Here is a 20393-nt window from a genome sequence, read left to right as displayed (position 1 = left end):
TATATTACAATACTGAATATAATTCCATCAATACTATTAGCTGAATTTTTATAAAGAAATAATACGTGACAATTTATCAATGTATATGAAAGAACATCTTAGTGAAGACAAAAATATAAATTAAAATTTAAAAAAATTTATGAATAAAAATATTGTTCCTAGTTATTTAAAAGATACGATACTGTAAAAAAAAAAAAAAATAGAACGATTATTTTCTTTTCAATTAAAATTTAGTAAATAGAGAACTGAATTAAATTTTATATAAAGTGCTAGAAAATGTAAATTGATAATTATATAAAATCTCCCCATATTCTATGAAAAAATATTAATAAAAAAATAAAATTTACAAGAATTTTATATATTTTTTATATCTAATTTTAAGTTGTTAAAATAACATGTTAGTCAATAGGTTTAATAAGTTTTTTAAAATTGAACAAGTATTAATATAAAACATAAAAGTAAAAAAGAATAAATATTATAAAATGTTCAAAAAAAAAAAATAAAAATAAAAATAACACTTTCCTACACATATATATATATAATGGGTAAATTTAACATATGTATAAGCCCCATTCTGTGATGCCTAAAGGCACATGTTACATTTAACTCGCATTTTAAATATAACTTTGTATATAATCAATAATTTACAAAGAATTTATAAGATAAATAACTTATTAAGTTATTAGCTTTCCTAAAAAAACTTTTATAATAATAATCGTTTATCTCGGGGACTTTCCCAACAGAATAAATGAAAATTTCTCAAAAAAAAAATTTTCTGTATATTTTCTGCAAGTAACATTACTATGTTAAATTTATCCAATATATATATATATACAAATTACACAACAGTATATGTAATCATTTGAATTTTCAACTTTCAAGAAAAAAAATTATTTTTATTTTTATCAAAATCCCTTATATATTTTTCTACTTCATTTAAAATACATAATCACACAGGTATATTATTAAAATAGGTATTTTTCTATCCAATTCAAAATAAAGTTACTTTTTCATATGAAATAGCATTTCTTAAACTTCTTGTTTTCCATTTTATTAATTATAAGAAATAATAAAAATTCTTTCAATTACTTGTTATATTTATCATATTCCTCTTCATTATTCATAGGTATGAAATAACATTTATTTTACATGATATCAAAACTATTAAAAGGATATTAGTGTTACATTCTTTAGTGTCATTTTTTTTTTTTTTTTTTTCAAAGAATAAAATTATAAATAACTTAGTAAAAAAAAAAATAATAATAAATAAAAACAATTTTTATATTTAACTATAAAAATCAAATTTACAAAAAAAAAAAATAAAAATAAGTTTTAATATTTAAACTTAATATAAATTATGCAACAAAGAATTAAACCATTATTAATAATACATGTTTATGTATATAACTTTAATTTAAAAAAATATGCTTTAAGAAATTATATTTACTCAATGAATATTAGTATACATAAATAAAAAAAATACAAAATGAAAAAAGAATATATATATATATACAAAAAAAAAAAAAAAAAAAAAAAAAAAAAAAAAAAAAAAAAAAAAAAAAAAAAAAAAAAAAAAAAAAAAAAAAAAAAAAAATACATAAAACATAAAAAATAAATACACATATAAATATATATATAAAATTAAATAAAAAAAAATATATAAAAAGAGAATATAAAATAAAAAAAAAAATATATTTATATACATAAATAAAAAAAAAAAATAAAAATATATATATATATATATATATAAATAAAAAAAAAATATATATATATAATTAAATATAAAAAAATATATATATATAATTAAATATAAAAAAATATAAAAAAAAAAAAAATAAACAAAAATAACAATTATATATATATAAAGAGGAAATAAAAAAAAAATATTGCATGTAATTAAAAAAGTGTTGTATTTTAAAATTTTTTCACTTTAAAAGTATCATAAGTGCATATGTATTAACACAAGTGATATTTTTTTTTAATCCTTTTTAATGTATACAAGAATAATATAAATTTATGTTTTAATGAAGAAATTTAGTAAAAGATTTACAAGATATAAAAAAAAATATTTACATTTTAAATTGTGATAACTTTTTTTTCTTTAACATAAATACTTATTTTTTATTCTCTATAAATAATTGATATTATTTATGCTCTTTTTTTTATTTTTTATTTCACTTTACAAATATTTAAAAAAAAATTAGTAAAATTCTTTTTAAATGTTAATTAAAGATTAATGAATATTTAATATTTAATTTTAAATATTATATATTTGCTTTATTTTAAAAAGATAAAATTACTTCTAATTTAACTGAAGAAGTATCTCTAGAATTTGACTTTTGTTAACTTTTATTATTCTCATACATTATGATTTCTTTACATAATAAAAAAAAATAATTTTATAAAATAATTTAAGATTTCTTTCATATTGAAAGAGAAAATGGTAGTTACATAATAGAAAAATCAAATTATAAGATTAATAAATTTCTCAATTTTTATCATTAGTGTAATTGAACTTTGGATAATTTACTGCAAAAATGTCATAAGTTTTTATTAGAAAAACTTTAATATCACATAAAGATCTTGTATTTTATATTATAATTTAAAAGAATTTTTTACTATTTTAACTATATTAATTTTATTTAAAAAATATTAAATGCTTGCACAGGTCATAAACAAAGAAGCAAAATTTAATTTTATTTATTATTTAACAATTATTTATAATATACATATTTATTATAGTTAATGCATTTTTAAAAATTTTATTATTTTGAACTACTACGAAATATAAAAATAAAAAGTGAAATAATAAATATAGAATTTCCTTTAAGATAATATACATTTATATAATATACTTAAATATACATTTTTTTTTTTAAATAAATATAAAACATAAAATACTTAAAAATATAGAAATTTTTTTAGGAATAGTAACAATATTTCTCAAAATCCATTACTAAATATATTATAAAAATTTTTAAAAATAAAAAAATAAAATATGTTATAACTAAAACTATACTTTTAGTGTATTCTTGTATTAAGAAAGAAAACGAATTTTATATTACTATATTTTATATAATAGTGTATAAAATGAACAAAATGAGCATGTTCTAAGAAAGTATATTACAGTTAAAAAAAAAAAAAAAAAATTAAAAAATTAGATAAATAAATAATAAAAGTTTTTATATAATTATTGGTATTTCATTAATAAAATTATGATTTAAAATTTTTTTTTTCATTTATAATAATTTGGAAATTTCATATTATAAAATATGCATATGAAATTTTATTAATACACAGTTTTAATTTTGTAACATATTTTTGTAAAATTATATTAATCTTTTTCAAGTGTTGCAATTAAAAAAAAATGAGTAAAAAAAAAGAGAATCATTACAATGAAAAAATATTATTTATTTCAGATATTATATGTAAAAAGAAAAATAAATTTTCTACTATTGTAAAATAGATGTTTTTGAAAATAAAAATTTAAATACTACATAAGGGGGTTTATATATATATTACATTTTATTTATATACTTACTATTTTTTTTTTTTTTTTCTTAAAACAAATAAATGAATAGCAGTAAAAAAAGAAATAATGAGTTATTATTTCCTGTAGCAAAATTACAAAAAAAATTTCCTTTGATTGAGTGGTGGCAAGGAAAAGAAATTTTGCATAAAATTCAAAAAAAAAATCAAAGAAATTTTGAGACAAATCCTTGTGATAGTTTATGGGGAAAGTTTATTAATTGCTTAAGGAAATATCCTCATACATTTTCTAAATGTAAAATAGATGCTATTAGATATTTACAATGTTTATCATCTATTAATCAGAAAGAAGAAGTAGATAAACCTATGAATTATGTAAAAGTTTTAGAATATTTTAAAATTTTCAACGAAACAAGTAGATTTAAATATAAAAAGCCAGAGTTAAAAGATTATTCTTTTTCTCAAAATTTATCGTTCCAGAAAAATAAAGATAACAGTGATATTTTTTAATTTTTTATTTTTTATTTTAATTTTTTTTTATATCATATTAATATTGCTATTTTTAATAAAAACTATTAAAATGAATGATGAGAAAATATATAAAAAAAAATTAATATACATAAAAAATACATAGACATTAAGAAAATAAATGTATATTCTTTAAAATTATTTTAACTGTATTGATTTTATTTCATTTTTTATTTCATAATTTTAGTGTGTTGTTTCTATTTTTTGAATACATAAAAAAAGAAAAGAATTATTAATGAATACTTTTATTATTTTAATGATATTCTTTTTCTTTTTTTCTAAATAAAGTATACTATCATTTTTTTTTTTTTTTCGTTTAATAATTAGAGCAGTTTCCCTTTAATTAAAAATTATCATATTTAATTTATTGTAGTGAAAAATTACTTTTATGAATATATATTTAAATATAATTGTTTATATTTGCCATATATGAATTATGTAAAATATTTTCCAGACGTTTCATTTTTGTAAAATATAATTAATTTTTACAAATAAATTACTTAAATTATTATCATTTTTATAATTATGATAGTATTATTGATAATATAGAATATTTTTATTTATTTAAAATTATAAATCCTATATAAATAATCCTAGTTTTTTTTTTTAATAGAGTATATAAAATATTTCTAGTAAATGAAATATATATTATTCTTCTAAAAAAAAAAAATTGTATACTTGTTGGAAATGGCAATGTTATTTAACAAATTGAATATAGTAGACTAGTGCATTTGATTAAATTTGTTTTTTTATATTTTCAAATTTATATTACAATACTATTATCTTTATATAACTTTAAAGTAAAATTTTATTTTATTTTTTTTAAATAATTTTCATAGTCCTATAGAACTATTTAATTGTATACAAAATTTATAAAATTTTATCTCATTGTTTTAATTTGTTTTTTACATAGAAAATCTTTAAAAATTTTACAATAAAAATAAAATAAAATAATTGTTTTATTATTTATTTTTCTTTTTTTTTTTTATAATAAATACTTAATTAAATTAATTATATAACAATATGTATGCGCACAATCCCTTATATTTTTCATTTCGTCATTTATTTACATACTATTACATATATTCATCTTTTTTTTTACTTTAAAATATATAAATTATACAACTTTTCCACTTTCTTTAATACTAAATATACATTGCTACTTTTTTTTTTTTTTTTAATTAATAATATAAATATTCTATGGAAGGAAAAAAAAAAAAAAAAGACAATTATTGGAACATTGTGAGACTTAATATGGAAAATTTGTTGTGAACAAAAAAAAAAAAAAAAAAAAAAAATAAAAGTTTTATTGCATTAAAAATACAAAAAAAAAAAATTATGAGATTATAGTAAATATTCTTATTCTTTTTTTATAATTTTATTTTATTTTTTAAAATGTTATGACTAAAACATATAATTGTATTATTCATGATATGCATTGTGTATTTCTCAGTTCACTTTTTTCTTATTGATTATTTAAACAACTGAAATTTATGGAAATTTAAAAAAAGTTATATTTTAAAAGATCATAATAATTATTATTAATATAAATTATAATTTTTTTTTTTTTTTTTTTAAAAATAATATAATGGAAAATATATTTTATTTTTTATTCCTAATTTCATAAAATTTTGTAATTTTTTTTTCTTATTGTTTTTCTTTTTATTATTTGTTGATTAAAGAAATGATACATATATTTAAAGAAAAATAAATATATTACTACATTTATAGATTAAAACAGTTACATTTATTGAGTATATAAATATAAAACCAACTATATGCTTACAATTTTTTTTATAAAAATATATGAAATAAATTCAGTTGCAATTCATATGCATATATACAGACATGTATAATTTATGGAATAATATTATGTTAATATTATTTTCGCATATATTTTTTATGGATATGTATATTGAAATTTTTTTCTGATATAAGATAATAATATTTTCATTTTTTTCATTTTTCATTATTTTTATTTTTTCAATTCATTTTGGGTTTTACATCTAATGACCAACTTGAATTATAAAAGAGGATATAACTCTATAAATGATTACAATGATGAGGATCATATAAAAAATAAGAAAAATAATAATAAAAAGAATGAGAATAATACATCTTTTGAATCAAATGAATTTAAATGCTTTGATTTAAATGAAACATGTAAAAAAAAAATACTGATTGAGAATAATATAAAAGAAGACAAAGATGTCGAAAAAATTGGAATTCTAGCAGAGCACGTTGATGAAATATTTTTTGATACAAAAATAGATTTACAAATATTAAACAAAAAAAATTTTAATTTGAAAAGTTACATGGATAATAATATAAGGCAGTTAAAAAAAGAAGATACATCAAATTTGGTAATTTTTTGCTACATTACAAATATAAAAAATAATATAATAATGATAAATATATATATTAGAATAACTGAGTAAAAAAATATTAAACACAAAAAAATTATTGAACTTTTTTCAAAATGTAACAAAAATCATTTTTTTTTTTTTAAAAAAAAATATATACAATTGCAATCATTTCTTAACATTTTATTGTTACAAGATATAATTAAAACATAAAGCATTTCTTTTTTTTTATTATGTGTATATATATGTATATTTTTAATTTTCTTTTTCTTTTTAAATTAATATTTTTGCATATATTTATATATACGATCATTTTTATTAAGTTCTTAATTTTTTGAGTTATTAATACTCTATCACTATTTTTAATTCTCTTTTTATATAAATACTTTATATGAGAACTTTTTTTGTTTTAAAAAATTTGATATATATATGAAACAATTGAAATTTATTCAAATATTTCAATATTTTTTTTATATGAAGTAAATAGGATTTTTTTTTTTAATATTTATAATTTCTGTACGAAATTCTTATAATTTAAATTTTTTTTTTTTTTTCAGATAAATATAAAGGATGGTAATGGAAATAAAAGAAAATACAGTTTAGTTGACTATAAAATATTATGTAGAAAAAATAAAATGAGTGTTATTGATGTAATAGAAAATCCCTTAATTGAAAAAGAATTAGTTGAAGTTGTAAAGAAAGCAAACTTAAAGGTTCATTGGGGTTCAGAAAAAGTTAAAGAATTTGAAAAAGATAATGATAATTATTCTAAAAATGAAAATAATTCAGAAAAAGCAAAAATTTACAAAAATAGTAGACACATTATTAATAACTCAAAAAAAGAAAATGAATTAGATGCTGCTATTGATTTATTAAAAAGTTATTATCAATTAAAAGAAACTTTTATTTATTATATATCACAAAATGGTAAATTGCTACCAGCAAATTTGTCAATATTTAAAAAAGTTATAAACATAAAATTATCAAATGATAAGATTATAAAAATAAATATCAAAAATATTATAAAAGTAGAAGACCATTTAACTAATTCGAAATATATAAAAATACATAATTTGGAAAATCTTAATTTAATTGTTATTAAATATGAAAAGTCATCGAAAGTATATTACTTTCCCATTATATTCAAGGATAAATTAAAATTATGTTTATTTTTCACTTTACTCAAGTCATATCATAGAATAAATTTTAAGGAATTTTCAGAAGATGCAGTAGAATTAATGTCTAGATATAGTTTAGGAGTCAATGTTAGAAAAGTTTCTAAGAATGGAAGAATATCTGATTGTAAAATTTTAATATACGATAATATTATCAGATTTTTTTCTACAACAAAAATGAAAGGTAAAATATTTGATATTTTAGAAGATTTTATATCATATGAAACATGTATAAATGTATCATATTTTAATTTACTTGATGAAGTTCAAAAAAAACAAATTAACCAAGAAGAATGTGTAGTTTTACATTTTATTAATTCATCTGTACCACTCATCTTTTCTTCACCAGCTGAAAGAGACAATTTTATTATGTTATTTTTATTCTTAAGAAGACATTGAAAAAAAAAAAAAGAATTTTTTTTTTTTTGTTTAACTAATTTTTATAAAATTTTCCTATTTTTTTTTTTTTTAATGTGCATTAAATGTTTTAAAATTTTGCGACAATAATTAAAATGATTGTATATTTTTGTTTTATTCTCTTAATTTTTTTATAATTAAAAAATTTTTTATTTTTTCCATAATTTTTTAATAATTTATAATTCAATATATTATATTTACAAATATATATATTAACTATTTTAAATATGTATTAAAAATTATTAAAAATTTCATAATAAAATATAATCAATTTGTTAAGAAGTAAAAAAAATAAATAAATAAGTACTTTAGAATTTTGTATTTTTGGAATTCACTTTGTGCATATGGAAAACCCTTTTTTTTTTTTTTTGTCATCAAAATATTATAAATAATTAATATTTTTAATACACTAAAACATTTTCTTACATATTCAGAGGATTGTTTTTAATTATAATTTTTATTTTATTTTTTTATTTTAAAATAATTCTATAAGTTTATTTATTATATATATATATATATAAAAATACTATTTATTAATTTTGTTATATCCATATAGAAATAAGTTTTATCATTTTCTTAATTATGATTAGATATGTTAAAGAAATTTTCAATGAAACTTTTTTTTTGTTGTTTTTCCTTTGCTTTTTTAAATTTATTTAAATCTAAGTTTAAAAATTTTATTTTGAGTTCATTAAAAAAATGATCAAATAAATATTTAAAATGAACTAGACAACATTTATTTTTATCTTAACAATTTAAGAATTTTAATATAAATTTCTTTATTGAAGAGAAAAAAGAATTAAAAGAAAGCCAAAAAGAAACATAAAAAATATAAATAAATATCTTTTATATTAATCATTTTATTGAATTAATATTAAAGAACTTGAATGCTGTTATTTTTTTTAATTATTTCTTTTTTTTTTTTTATTTAAATAGTAAAAACAAATAATGCCTTTGTTTCATTCATTCGAAAGATATAACAGCATAAAGTTGATAATATATGTAGCATTTCCACTTTTAATTTTTATATTTTTTTTTAATTACAAAATTGAAGATTCTTTCAATAAATATTCTCCATTTAGAATAGAAATCTTATATTCAAGTAAATATAAAAATAAAGAAAAGGAAGAACATTTTCCAATAAAAGATATAGATTTTGTTAAATTTCGTAAACTGATATTAAAAAAATACGAAAAATATTCAGAGGATTTTTTTTTTTCTACTAATAAAAGTGAAAGTAGTAGCAATTCAAAGAAGTTATCAAATTTCCAGAAATATAATTTAAAAAATTTGAATTATGAAAAAATTTTTGAAGAAATAATTAATTTCATTGAGAAAGATAAACATAAAAATGATGATAGTTTTATTACATACAGAAATTTTAATCCTAATAATATAAAAAAGGAAATTATTAAAAAAAAAGATAAAATAATATACAAAAAGAATAATGTTAATAATTTAAATAAAAAAAATTATTCCAAAAATATGATAAATGTATCTAAAAAAAATAAAATTTTAGACAATAATAATTTTGATACGTATGATAAAAAAAATTATAAAACGAATTCTGTGTGGAATATTATTGAAAAAAGAGCACTGGAATTAGATAAATATTATAATTTACTTACAGAAAATATTTTCAATTTAAAAGAAATACCTAAAATTATGTATAAAATAACACTTTATTTGATTAATAACAATAAAAATGGAAATAATAAGAAATTAAAAATATTTAGTAAAAACAAAAGAGAGTACAATAATACTTGTAAAAAAAGGGCAGAAACAAAATCCTATAAAAAAGGTAAGAATTTAATATTATTAGGAAATACTTTTTGTAAAATATATTTAAATAAAAATCATGTAGTTAATGATTTGGTTAAATATGAAATTTTAAAAAGAATAAAAAAAAAAAACAATGAATCTAGTAAGAACTTAGAAAAAAACATTGAACGTAAACATTTTATTCCTATTTTTAAAAAATACAGAAACGTAAAAAGCTGTTTTCGTAATGATTATAGAAAAATTAATAAAGAAGAAAAATTAAAAAATCATTATCAAAATATCTCTTCTAAAAATAGAAAAAATTCTGAAAATTTAAAAGATGAATACGAAGATGAAAACATAACAAAGGATGATATAAGTAATGTTAAAAAAATTATATCAAAAATAAAACTCAATATAATAGAAGGATCTAATACCAGTTTAAATTTATTAAATAATAAAAGTTTTCAAATAGATATTATATATGATATAAGAAATAACTCAATGATATTATTAATATTGTATAATAAACTAAGAAACAATGATTCCTCTTCTAATATGTATAAAAGTGAATTACATATATATTATAGGTCTTTAAACGAATTTGTTGAAAATATAATTTCTAATTCTAATATAAAAAATAAAATAGAACAAAATTATAAAAAGAAGTTTACTAATAGTAGGAATATTATATTCAATAATGAAATAACCGAATTAAAAAGAAAAATTAGTACACATTATCATGAAGATATATTAAAAGTAAAAAATGATCTAGAAAAATTAAGAAAATATCACAAAATTTATTTTAATGAACATAAAAAAAAAACTGGATTAAAAAAAAATAATAATTTTAATATAAATAATAAAAGGAAATATATAGAAAAAATAAATGAAACTGGAAATGCTGACAACATAAAAAGTACTTTAAAAAATAATGAAATTCAAGAAAAAAATAATTATTATGAAAGAATATTCAGAAATTATATTAAAAATAACAAGGATATACATTTTTTCTTAAAAGATAATATCAGTGATAAGAAAAGTATAATAAATTATTTATGTAATAATAATAAAAATAACGATTTTTATAATTTTTCAAATTATATTTCTAATTATTGTGAATCAAACGTATGCAATAATCCTTTTTATAAAAATAATTCACATATACAGAAAAAATTTTCAAAAAAAGAAATATGCAAAATGTTAATATATACATATTATGATATTGTTTATATTGATAAAAATATTAAATTATATGAATTTTTAAATGATAAAAAAAAACTTTTCTATAAAACTTATAATCTCTTGGAAAATAAAGAAACGAATAATAGAAATAAGAAATTAAAAAGTATAGCATTTTTACCATTTTATATTTTAAAATATTTATGTAACATTTTTAGTATATCTTACGAGATATATTTATTTATATTTAATGATATATTTCAATGTTATCTTTTGTTTATCAAATATAGTTTTTATTATTTTTTTGATAAAAAAAGTTTTTTATCTATGTTTAATGATTTAGAAAACTTCCATCCAAGTATTGCATTTAATATTATTAGAAGGTTTAGATTTATTTACTTTTTAAATGAAAGAAATAGTCAAACTGAAAATTTTATTAAAAAAAAGAGGGAATTTTTTTCTTACATGAAGAATTATTTATATTATGATAAAAATGAAATTTTTAATCAAAAAGAACTTTCTGATAAGACAATATTTTTTGACGAAAACAATTTTTCCTATGAGGGTTTATGCAATAAGAAGAATGAATACCATTTATTTTCTTACACAACAATTTTATGTAAAATAGTTTTCATTATACGTTACATAATAATTTACTTAATAGTTTCTTATAATACCTTAATAAATATTATGAAGAAAACAATAAATAATATTATGATCATATTTAGTTATATATTATTTTGCGAGAAAAATAAACATATATATAAAAATAATCTATTGTTTAATTTTTTAGAATACCAAATAGTAAATTCATATGAAGAAAAGGTCAGTCCTATTAAATATATTAAAAGTAATAACATTTATTCTCTATTTTTTTTATATTATTTATTAATGTATAAGAATATAAATTACTATTATAATGATTCACATATGTATTCAGATTATTTTACCATTTTATTCAAATATTTAAAAAAAGAAAAAAATAAAAATGAAGAAATAAAGAAAAACAAAGAAGATTGTGAATTGGATGATTTTTTTTTAAAAAAGAACAACAATTGTAAAAAAAAAATAAATATATATGAAAAAAATAATAATTCCAGTAAAAAGAATCATGTTAAATATATAAATCATTTTATAAATTCAAATGGATGGAAACATGTAACTACAATCATTTTAAATTCCCTATCATCCCATATTGTAGTAAACAAAGAAAATTTCGATTTTATTATTAAATACAAGACATATATAAATGAAAAAATAGTAAACAGACTAATATATTTCCCATTAATGAATACAAATAAACTGGAGTTATTTAATAATAAAATAATTTCTATAGATGAAAATAAAATTGTTGTAAAATATAAGGAAAATTATAAACCAGTACATAAATATATATTAAATATATATAAGAAAATGATAAAAGATAGAGAAGAATTAAAAAAAAAATTAGATAACAATAACAAAAAGAAAAATGTAAAAAATTATTATTATAATACTAATAAAGTTTTATATTTCTATTATAATAAAAAAAAATTATTAAAAAAGGAAAACTACATTAATAAAATAAATAATTATATCAATTTGAAAAAAAATAAAAAAAGTAATTCTCTTCATTTTTCCAATAGAATAAAATCAGTAGAAAGAAAAAACACCTTGTTGAATATGTTAAATACGTTTTTCTTTAATAAAATGAAATGTCTTAAAAACAAAAATATATTAAAAAGAAATAATTCTTATTATATTGAACTGATAAAAAAGAAAAAAAGTATCTATAATTTTGATGAATATTTATTTTACTTTTTTTTTTACTTTTCTAAAAAATATTATGTTTCAATGAATAAAAAAAAACATAATTTTATAAAAGTGAATGAAAATAATATTATATCTTCAATAAAAAATCAAATGGAAATAATTAAGTATATTTATTTTTGCATTTTTACAGATTTAAGAGATTATAAAGAGAAATTAAATATTCTAAAAACTATAAAATATATTTCTACAGCAAAAAACATGATACATTATATAGAAGAAAATAAAAGTATATTATCTGAGAGTAAATATATATTAACACATCCTTTTATTAATATTTTTATTGAATTTATTATAAATGCACTTAAAGAATTAGGTGATTTATTATCATTTGATTGGGAAAAAAGAAGAAATTTGGAAAATTATATAATATATATGAATCTTATTGATTTAAAAATAGAACAATTATATCTCTATAGACAAAATTTATATAATTTAAAAATACATGAAATTAAACAAATAAATTTTCATAAATTTATTCTTAATTATAAAAAAAGAAAAAATAAAATGAAAAAGAAAAATCATGAAAGGGAAAAATACATTGAAAAAGATGATACTCTAGATAGAGATAATTTAAAAAGTTATCAAAAGAAGAATCATATACAATACAAAAAGAATAAGAAAGGATATGATATGCAAAATAAAATTATTTTTTATGAAAAAGAGCATGTGGTTATGCTAGATTACTTAAATTTTTCTTTTTTTTCTAATAATAATTATGAAATTAATAATGAATTATTTAAAAATATGTATGCGGTATTTATAAATAAGCAAAAAGAAAATGCAGTATATAAATTTTACCTAGAAAATAAAAATAGTTACATAATAAGAAATATAGAAAATTATAAGGATATGATACTAAATTATGAAGAAATACTAAAAGAAAAAATGAAAAATTTATATCGTTTTAAAGCTAATTTATTGAGAACTATAGATCTTTTTCTTATAAAAAAGAAGCAAATAAACAAATATAAAAAATATGAGAAGAATTTAAAAATTTTAAAAAAAGAAATATTTCTTATAGATTCTCTAAATGAATTAAATAATAACGAAAGAGTTTTATTCAAAAATTATTTAAAAGAAAATTTATTTTATGTATATGAATTTCCTTATATTAGTGAAATATCATTATTGAAATTAACAAACAAGCGAATATATTTTGGTAATAAAAATGATAATAAATATATTTGTTATGGATCAGTAGAATTATCAAAATTGACTTCAAATTATGAAAAATATAAATATATGAACAAGAAAATTCCTCAGTTGCCAATAGAAATATCAATTCCAAATTATAATGCTAATAAAAGAAAACGAAATAAAAATTTAAAATTTTTTTTAATAAAAGAAGTAGATAATAATAATGAGGGAGAACAAATTATAACTATATCTATGTGTAAATATAATAATATTTTAAGATATTATTTCAACATTTATAATATATATAATATAATTAATTTGACTAATTATAAAATAGATTTCTTAATATCACAATTTCAGAAAAGGATATATAATGAAGCTAGTAAGAAGGGAATTCAACAAAAAGGAAAATGGAATTATAATATTTATAAACTTCAAAAAAACAATAATAAGAATGAAAATTATTTAGTTTTTTACAAAAATAAGCTTTCTGAAAAAAGAATGAATTATTTATTGAAACTCAGATGTATTCAAAAATTTGCTTTACCAGCTAATATATTAAAATATTCTATAAACTTGTATGATGTTATATCAAATATAAATAATACTAGAAATAAAAAAAAACCATTTGATATAAATCAAGAACGCAATATATTCTCTGTTTTATCAGCATTAACTAACTACAATCTTAGTTCCTTTTTTTCCAAAACAAATTGTGCAAATAATTTTTACGAATTCTCTAAAAGAAATTTTAAAAATTCTAACTTTTTGGATTTATCAAATTTACAAGATTTTATTAATAATATAAATGAAAATAATGATAGGAAATGGATAAATAGTGATGGAAATATTATTGCTTTTTTAAAAAGTTCTAATTTATTTTTATCATTAAGAGATTCTGAAACAAATAAGATGAGTAAGCCATATTATGTATCATTAGATAAATTACCTGAATTGTATAAATCTTTAAAATTAATTCATGTGTCCTTTTTTTCTATTGAAAGTTATTTTCCTTTTTTGAATGTAATAAATCAAAAAAATCCAGAGAATAATTTACATAAAAAATTAATATTTTTACTTTTAACATATGAAGATGGTTTACTAGCTCTTATAGCGGTTTACGATGATAGTGATAATTTATATTCATATTTCTTAAATAAATTTAAATCATTTTTTACCAATACTCATTATTTTTTCTTGCAAATGTTCATTTACTTTTTTTTATATATCTTAGAGATATTAAGATTCCATTTATCAGAAAATGGAGGAAACCAATTTGCTCAAATATACTTTGCCTTTCTTATGTTAATAGATACAATTTTATATCCTATTTTTTTTTTTCTATATTATATTTTTAATTTTGTAAGGAAAATATTTTGTAATCGTATTAATAATACCAATGTTATTAATAATATAGATAACGATAATATTCAAACACCAATTAATAGATAAATTTTATGAATTATATATACATATATATATATATGCAATTGAAATTTTTTTATTTTATTTTATTTATTTATTTTCTTTAATTTGCATCAATGCTTTTTAAAAATTTTTTTTTTTTATATTAAGTAAAAAATCTTTAAATGTGTATCTTATAAAAATTATCATTATTATATTATTACATAAATATATATATATATATATATAATAAGATATTAAAAAAAAAAAAATTTATAAGTTTATAAATATATATGTAAAGCCAAGCTTCTTGTCACTTTTTTTTTTTTTAATTAATGATCATTAAATCTCTATTTTTAAAATAATTTATTTTTAAGTATTCTTTTTATTCTATAATAAAAAGTTAATTTTCATATATATATATATATAACGATATTTTTTATCTATACCTATTTAAAATATTCATTTTTTTTTCTTTTTTGTTTTTTAGTACTTTATAAAAAAAAATTTATGCTATACATTTATAAACTTTTATATATATGTATATTTTTTTTCTAAGTTAAAATTTAACAAATTAATTTTTTATTTATTTAATTTTCCTTCTGACTAATGTCCATTTTTTTTTCATTCAACTCTTGATTCATTTCTTGTAAATTCTGTTTTTTATCTGTTACTGAATATATGATATCACATAAATAGTTTTGTTGTTCATTCTCAGTTCTACATTTTCTCCATTTCCAAAATTGAATTTTAGCTGTTTTATAACCTAAATTTTCAAAATATTTATGCTTAATTTGAAAAGAGGTATGTCTAACAATAGTATCTAAATCAATTATAATTTTCTTATCATTATCTATAAAATCTACTGAATATGAATGAACAACTTGAAGAGGGGTGAAATTTAATTGAAAATTTAAAGCAATTGAATTTAAAACATTTTGAACTTCATGAAAGGTTTTTAATGCTTGTAATTTTTCGTGATCTATTCTTAAGAAATCATTCATAGCATTTAACCATGATGGAGAAATATTATTTAAATCAAATTTAAAATTATTATCAGCTGATAAAAAATAGATGGGTTCTCTTATTTTAGCAATTAACGTTAATGATTTAGGAATATTTCTTTTAAATAATAAATTAATTAAATCTAACAATTTTTCCTTTTCTATATATTTGTTATAATATGTAGAAGCATGAATAAAATCAATTAAAGTAGCTGTTTTTGTAGTATTAAATTGATCATATTTAATATTTTCAAAAATTTTGTTTATTTTATTTTCTTCATTTATTTCGTTCATATAAAGTGTATACAATAATTCAGATAAAGTAGTTATGTTACAATTTTCTAAATGTTCTTCAACATTTTTATATATTATATCTATATGATTTGCTGTTGTGAATTTCAACTTTGTCAAATTATATATAATATTTATTAAAGAAGAATGATGAAAATGTGATACATTATCAAAAACTAAATTACATAAACGGCGAATCAAAAATCCTCTTGGTATACCAGCCATTGATAATGTTTTTAAAGCTAAGTTCACATCTTTTGTAGTAAAACGATCAATTTCTTCACACATTTTCTCTACTATCAAATTAGTTAATTCCACATCTAAATTTTGTGATAATCTCATACTTTCTAATAATTGAGTTAATAAAGTTGGTGTAAAAGCATCAATGTTTGAAATTGTTTCTTTTTTTACATGCTCAAAAAAATATTCATTGATATTATTGCATAAGCTTAAAGCATAACAAATCCCAACCAAATCCCTTGGGTTTACATTCATTTTTTTTAATATGTGCTCACTTATTTTTGTTAGTACCCTTTTTATTTCATCATTATTTATTGAAATACTTACTAATCTTAAAGAAAAATTACATAGATATCTAGTATTCATTATATTGATACGATTTTCTATTTCTTCAATGATGTTTAAAAATTTTTCATTTTCTACAATTTTTTTCTTATCATCAATCTTTTTTCTACTTAAATTTTTTATTAAATTATATAGTTTATCTATATTCATATTTTTGTTTTCTTCAAAAAATTTAATTATGTCATCATTGCTCATGTATTCATCTACATTATCTTTTCTTTTTTCTAAAACATTATTTGTTACATTCCTCTGAAAAACAAGAGCATTTAAATTTATTTTCTTTATAATTTGTTGACTACATATTTCATTTATTCCCTTTAAATAAGAAAAATTACTTATTTTTCTTCTCGATACATTATGAAAAAAATTACATTTCACTACTGTGTTTTTTAAAATTCTCATTTTGTATAATAAATATATATTTGAAAGGAAAAAATGAAGTATATTTAAAATAATTTATATTTTTAGTTTATTCATTAAAACAACTGATTAATATATTTTTTTTTTATTTTTTTTTTTTTTAATTTCTTTGCTTTTTATGCTTTTTAAATAATATACAAATTTTTTTTAGATTAATAATTACTGAAAAATATTTTTAAAAAATTTATTTTTATTGTATATTTTTTTTTCTTTATAAATATATTAAAAATATGTATCATTTTATAATTATGTTTATCATATTATAATCCTATCATAAAATAATATTTATTTTCTTTCTTCTTTTTCAAGTAAAAAAAAAAAAAAAAGAGAATAATGTTAATATACATTTAAATGCTTTTATAAGGTGCATTATTGTTAATATAAGTATTATTATAAACTTTAATAAATTTGTATATATGTATCCTTACATAAATCTACATATATTAAAAATAAATATTTTTGATATTTATATTTAACTAAAGTTTTATATGCTAATTTTTTTTTTTCTATGTTATATTAAAATTTGTTTTTTTTTTTTTTAAATTTTAAAAATATGTAGTTAATAAATATATATTTCTACAGTTTCCTTTTTCTTAATATTTTCTACTTTGTTGTATATATTCTTTAATTTTTATAAGAATATTCTGAAAGTTTTTTAGAAGCTTTTCTATTGAGTACAAACAAAGTTTCATTTTTATATAATAATTTCTACAAATTATTATATTTTTTTCATTTTTTTAAAAACAAATATTTATAATTAAATATGATTAAATATTATATTTTATGAATAACTATTGCTCGTTTAAAAAAGAAGATAACATTTAATAAAACGCTATCCATATATAATATATAGAATATTAATAAAATATGAAGATTCACATAGGCAATTAAAAATTGAATAATCTTTTTATAAAAAAAAGAAAAAAATGATATTAAAAATAAGGGAAAAAAAAGGCATATTTATTAAAATTATATATAAGAAACAAATATAAACAAAAAATAAAATTTTCTATAATAAAAACGAGTTGAAACTATATTAACAATTATTACATGATAATATTTAAATAAATATATATGAATTTAAAACTTATATAAATCCGAAACTCTTGTATTAAGTTTTCCGTTTTCTAATTGATGCTGAAATTGTTCAGGAATTGTAATTTCTTTCCAGTCATCTTCATTTTCTAAGTGAACATTCATTTCAGCTGATAATGCTGTTGTAAACTCTGTTTCATTATTTTCTTTTGATAAATAAATATCTATTCCTATGCATTTATCTATAGTGATAGACGAACATTTTCCGAGAACTTGAATTTTTATTTTTTTAGAATCGATTATTTCAATAGAAGATATTAAATTATTTAAAACTATATTGCATTTTACACATTTCTGAATTTGCAATGACTTAAATTTATCTTTTTCTATCACAAATGTGGTATTTTCACAGTCAAATATATTAACAGCATTATTAAACTCCACTTCACTTAACTTAACAGTCCCTGAATTCTTGTAATTAGAAACATCCCATTGATTATCTTTCAGTTCTAGCACTAATGTGTAAAAAAAAAAAAAAAAAAATTTTTTATAAAGAAAACTAAAAAATTGGTTAATGATTTATATAAAAATTATAGTAAAAAAAAAAAAAATTGGAAAAATTAGATAAATAATAATTAAAACAATAAAATAAAAAAAAATTTTAAATTTTCAACTTTTCTAACAAAATGAAATTAAAATTATAAATATATTAATTTAAAAATTACAAAATATACTTTTTGGAACATATTAAAAATAAAAATATTATGAAAAGTGACAAATGCTTTACACATTTAAAATTACGATTAATTTTAGAAAAAAAATAAAATTAAACTATTCATACATATATATAAATAAATTTTCATTGAAAATTTGAAAAAAATATATTTTTTTTACTTGATTTTGGAGCCATTGTATTTTCCTGATTTTTGGAGAAATTTCTTTTCTTTTTTTTTAATTTACTCTTTTTATATTTTGATTTATTATTTTTAGAATAGTTAGATTCTTTATCTTTTGATTTATTATTTGCTTTTTTTTTTTTTTCATTATTAGTTTTTTCGTTTACATAATTATTGTTATGTTTTTCTTTATTTATTTTCTTACCATTATTTAGTTTTTTTTCATCCAATTTTTTAATATGAAAGTTATCTTTTGCTATACGAACTTCAGTGCAACATGAAAAAATATCCATTTTTTTTTTTCAAATAATAAAAAAAAAAAAAAAAGCAAAAAAAAAAATGGATAAAGTAACAAAAAAACAAAAAAAAATGACAAAAATTCCCCTCTATATTAGCATTGTATATTTTTATGACTTTTTAGAAAAATCAAATACAATATAGAAAACAAAAATAATATTCAAAGGACAAAATAAAGCAAAATTCATACAATAAAATTCATTATATTCAGATTAAGAAATAATGAAAATTATAATATCGTTATTTTAACATTTGCCAAATAAAAAAAAGTAAAACTCATAAATAATATAGGTTAAAACAAATTGATAGACAATAAATTTACTGTTTATATTAAAAAAATACTTGTCCTTATTTAAAATTTAAAATTATAAAAAAAAATAAAAAACTAATTATAAATGAATAAATAAAAAATGGTATATCAATTAAAAAAAAAAAAACACACACACACACAGACATATATAAGAATATGTATTATCTATATATATTAATTTTGAAAAGCACAAATAATATAATATTTGAAAATTTTATTTCTCTTTAATGATTGAAATAAAATTTATCTTATTTTATTCTTTACTTATTCTTAAGTATACTGTGTAA

The 20393-nt window shown here is 16.3% G+C and overlaps 5 protein-coding genes and 1 non-coding gene across 6 annotated transcripts; 3 read left to right on the top strand and 3 right to left on the bottom strand.

Moving 5' to 3' along the window:
- Positions 1–586: 586 nt before the first annotated feature.
- On the bottom strand, positions 587–823 carry PRELSG_0212200. The gene has a single exon (XR_003699256.1).
- Positions 824–3573: 2750 nt separating this feature from the next.
- Positions 3574–3999, top strand: PRELSG_0212100 (conserved Plasmodium protein, unknown function; the record flags this gene model as incomplete). Its single annotated transcript, XM_028679910.1, has 1 exon — positions 3574–3999. One exon carries the CDS (start codon positions 3574–3576, stop codon positions 3997–3999), a length of 426 nt encoding a protein of 141 aa, XP_028535582.1.
- Positions 4000–6026: 2027 nt separating this feature from the next.
- Positions 6027–7954, top strand: PRELSG_0212000 (hypothetical protein; the record flags this gene model as incomplete). Its single annotated transcript, XM_028679909.1, has 2 exons — positions 6027–6380; positions 6938–7954. The coding sequence occupies 2 exons, from the start codon at positions 6027–6029 to the stop codon at positions 7952–7954; spliced, it is 1371 nt and encodes a 456-aa protein (XP_028535581.1).
- A 966-nt stretch (positions 7955–8920) lies between these two features.
- On the top strand, positions 8921–15316 carry PRELSG_0211900 (hypothetical protein; the record flags this gene model as incomplete). Its single annotated transcript, XM_028679908.1, has 1 exon — positions 8921–15316. The coding sequence occupies one exon, from the start codon at positions 8921–8923 to the stop codon at positions 15314–15316; it is 6396 nt and encodes a 2131-aa protein (XP_028535580.1).
- A 542-nt stretch (positions 15317–15858) lies between these two features.
- PRELSG_0211800 (conserved Plasmodium protein, unknown function) lies at positions 15859–17550 on the bottom strand (the record flags this gene model as incomplete). Its single annotated transcript, XM_028679907.1, has 1 exon — positions 15859–17550. One exon carries the CDS (start codon positions 17548–17550, stop codon positions 15859–15861), a length of 1692 nt encoding a protein of 563 aa, XP_028535579.1.
- Positions 17551–18648: 1098 nt separating this feature from the next.
- CAP (cyclase-associated protein, putative) lies at positions 18649–19792 on the bottom strand (the record flags this gene model as incomplete). The annotated part of the gene is made up of 2 exons (XM_028679906.1): positions 18649–19118; positions 19498–19792. 2 exons carry the CDS (start codon positions 19790–19792, stop codon positions 18649–18651), a joined length of 765 nt encoding a protein of 254 aa, XP_028535578.1.
- Positions 19793–20393: the final 601 nt, after the last annotated feature.

Source organism: Plasmodium relictum (assembly GCF_900005765.1).
Source record: "Plasmodium relictum strain SGS1 genome assembly, chromosome: 2".
Classification (NCBI taxonomy): domain Eukaryota; phylum Apicomplexa; class Aconoidasida; order Haemosporida; family Plasmodiidae; genus Plasmodium; species Plasmodium relictum.
The sequence above is the reverse complement of the archived record's forward strand: the minus strand, read 5'-3'. Positions and strand labels throughout refer to the sequence as shown.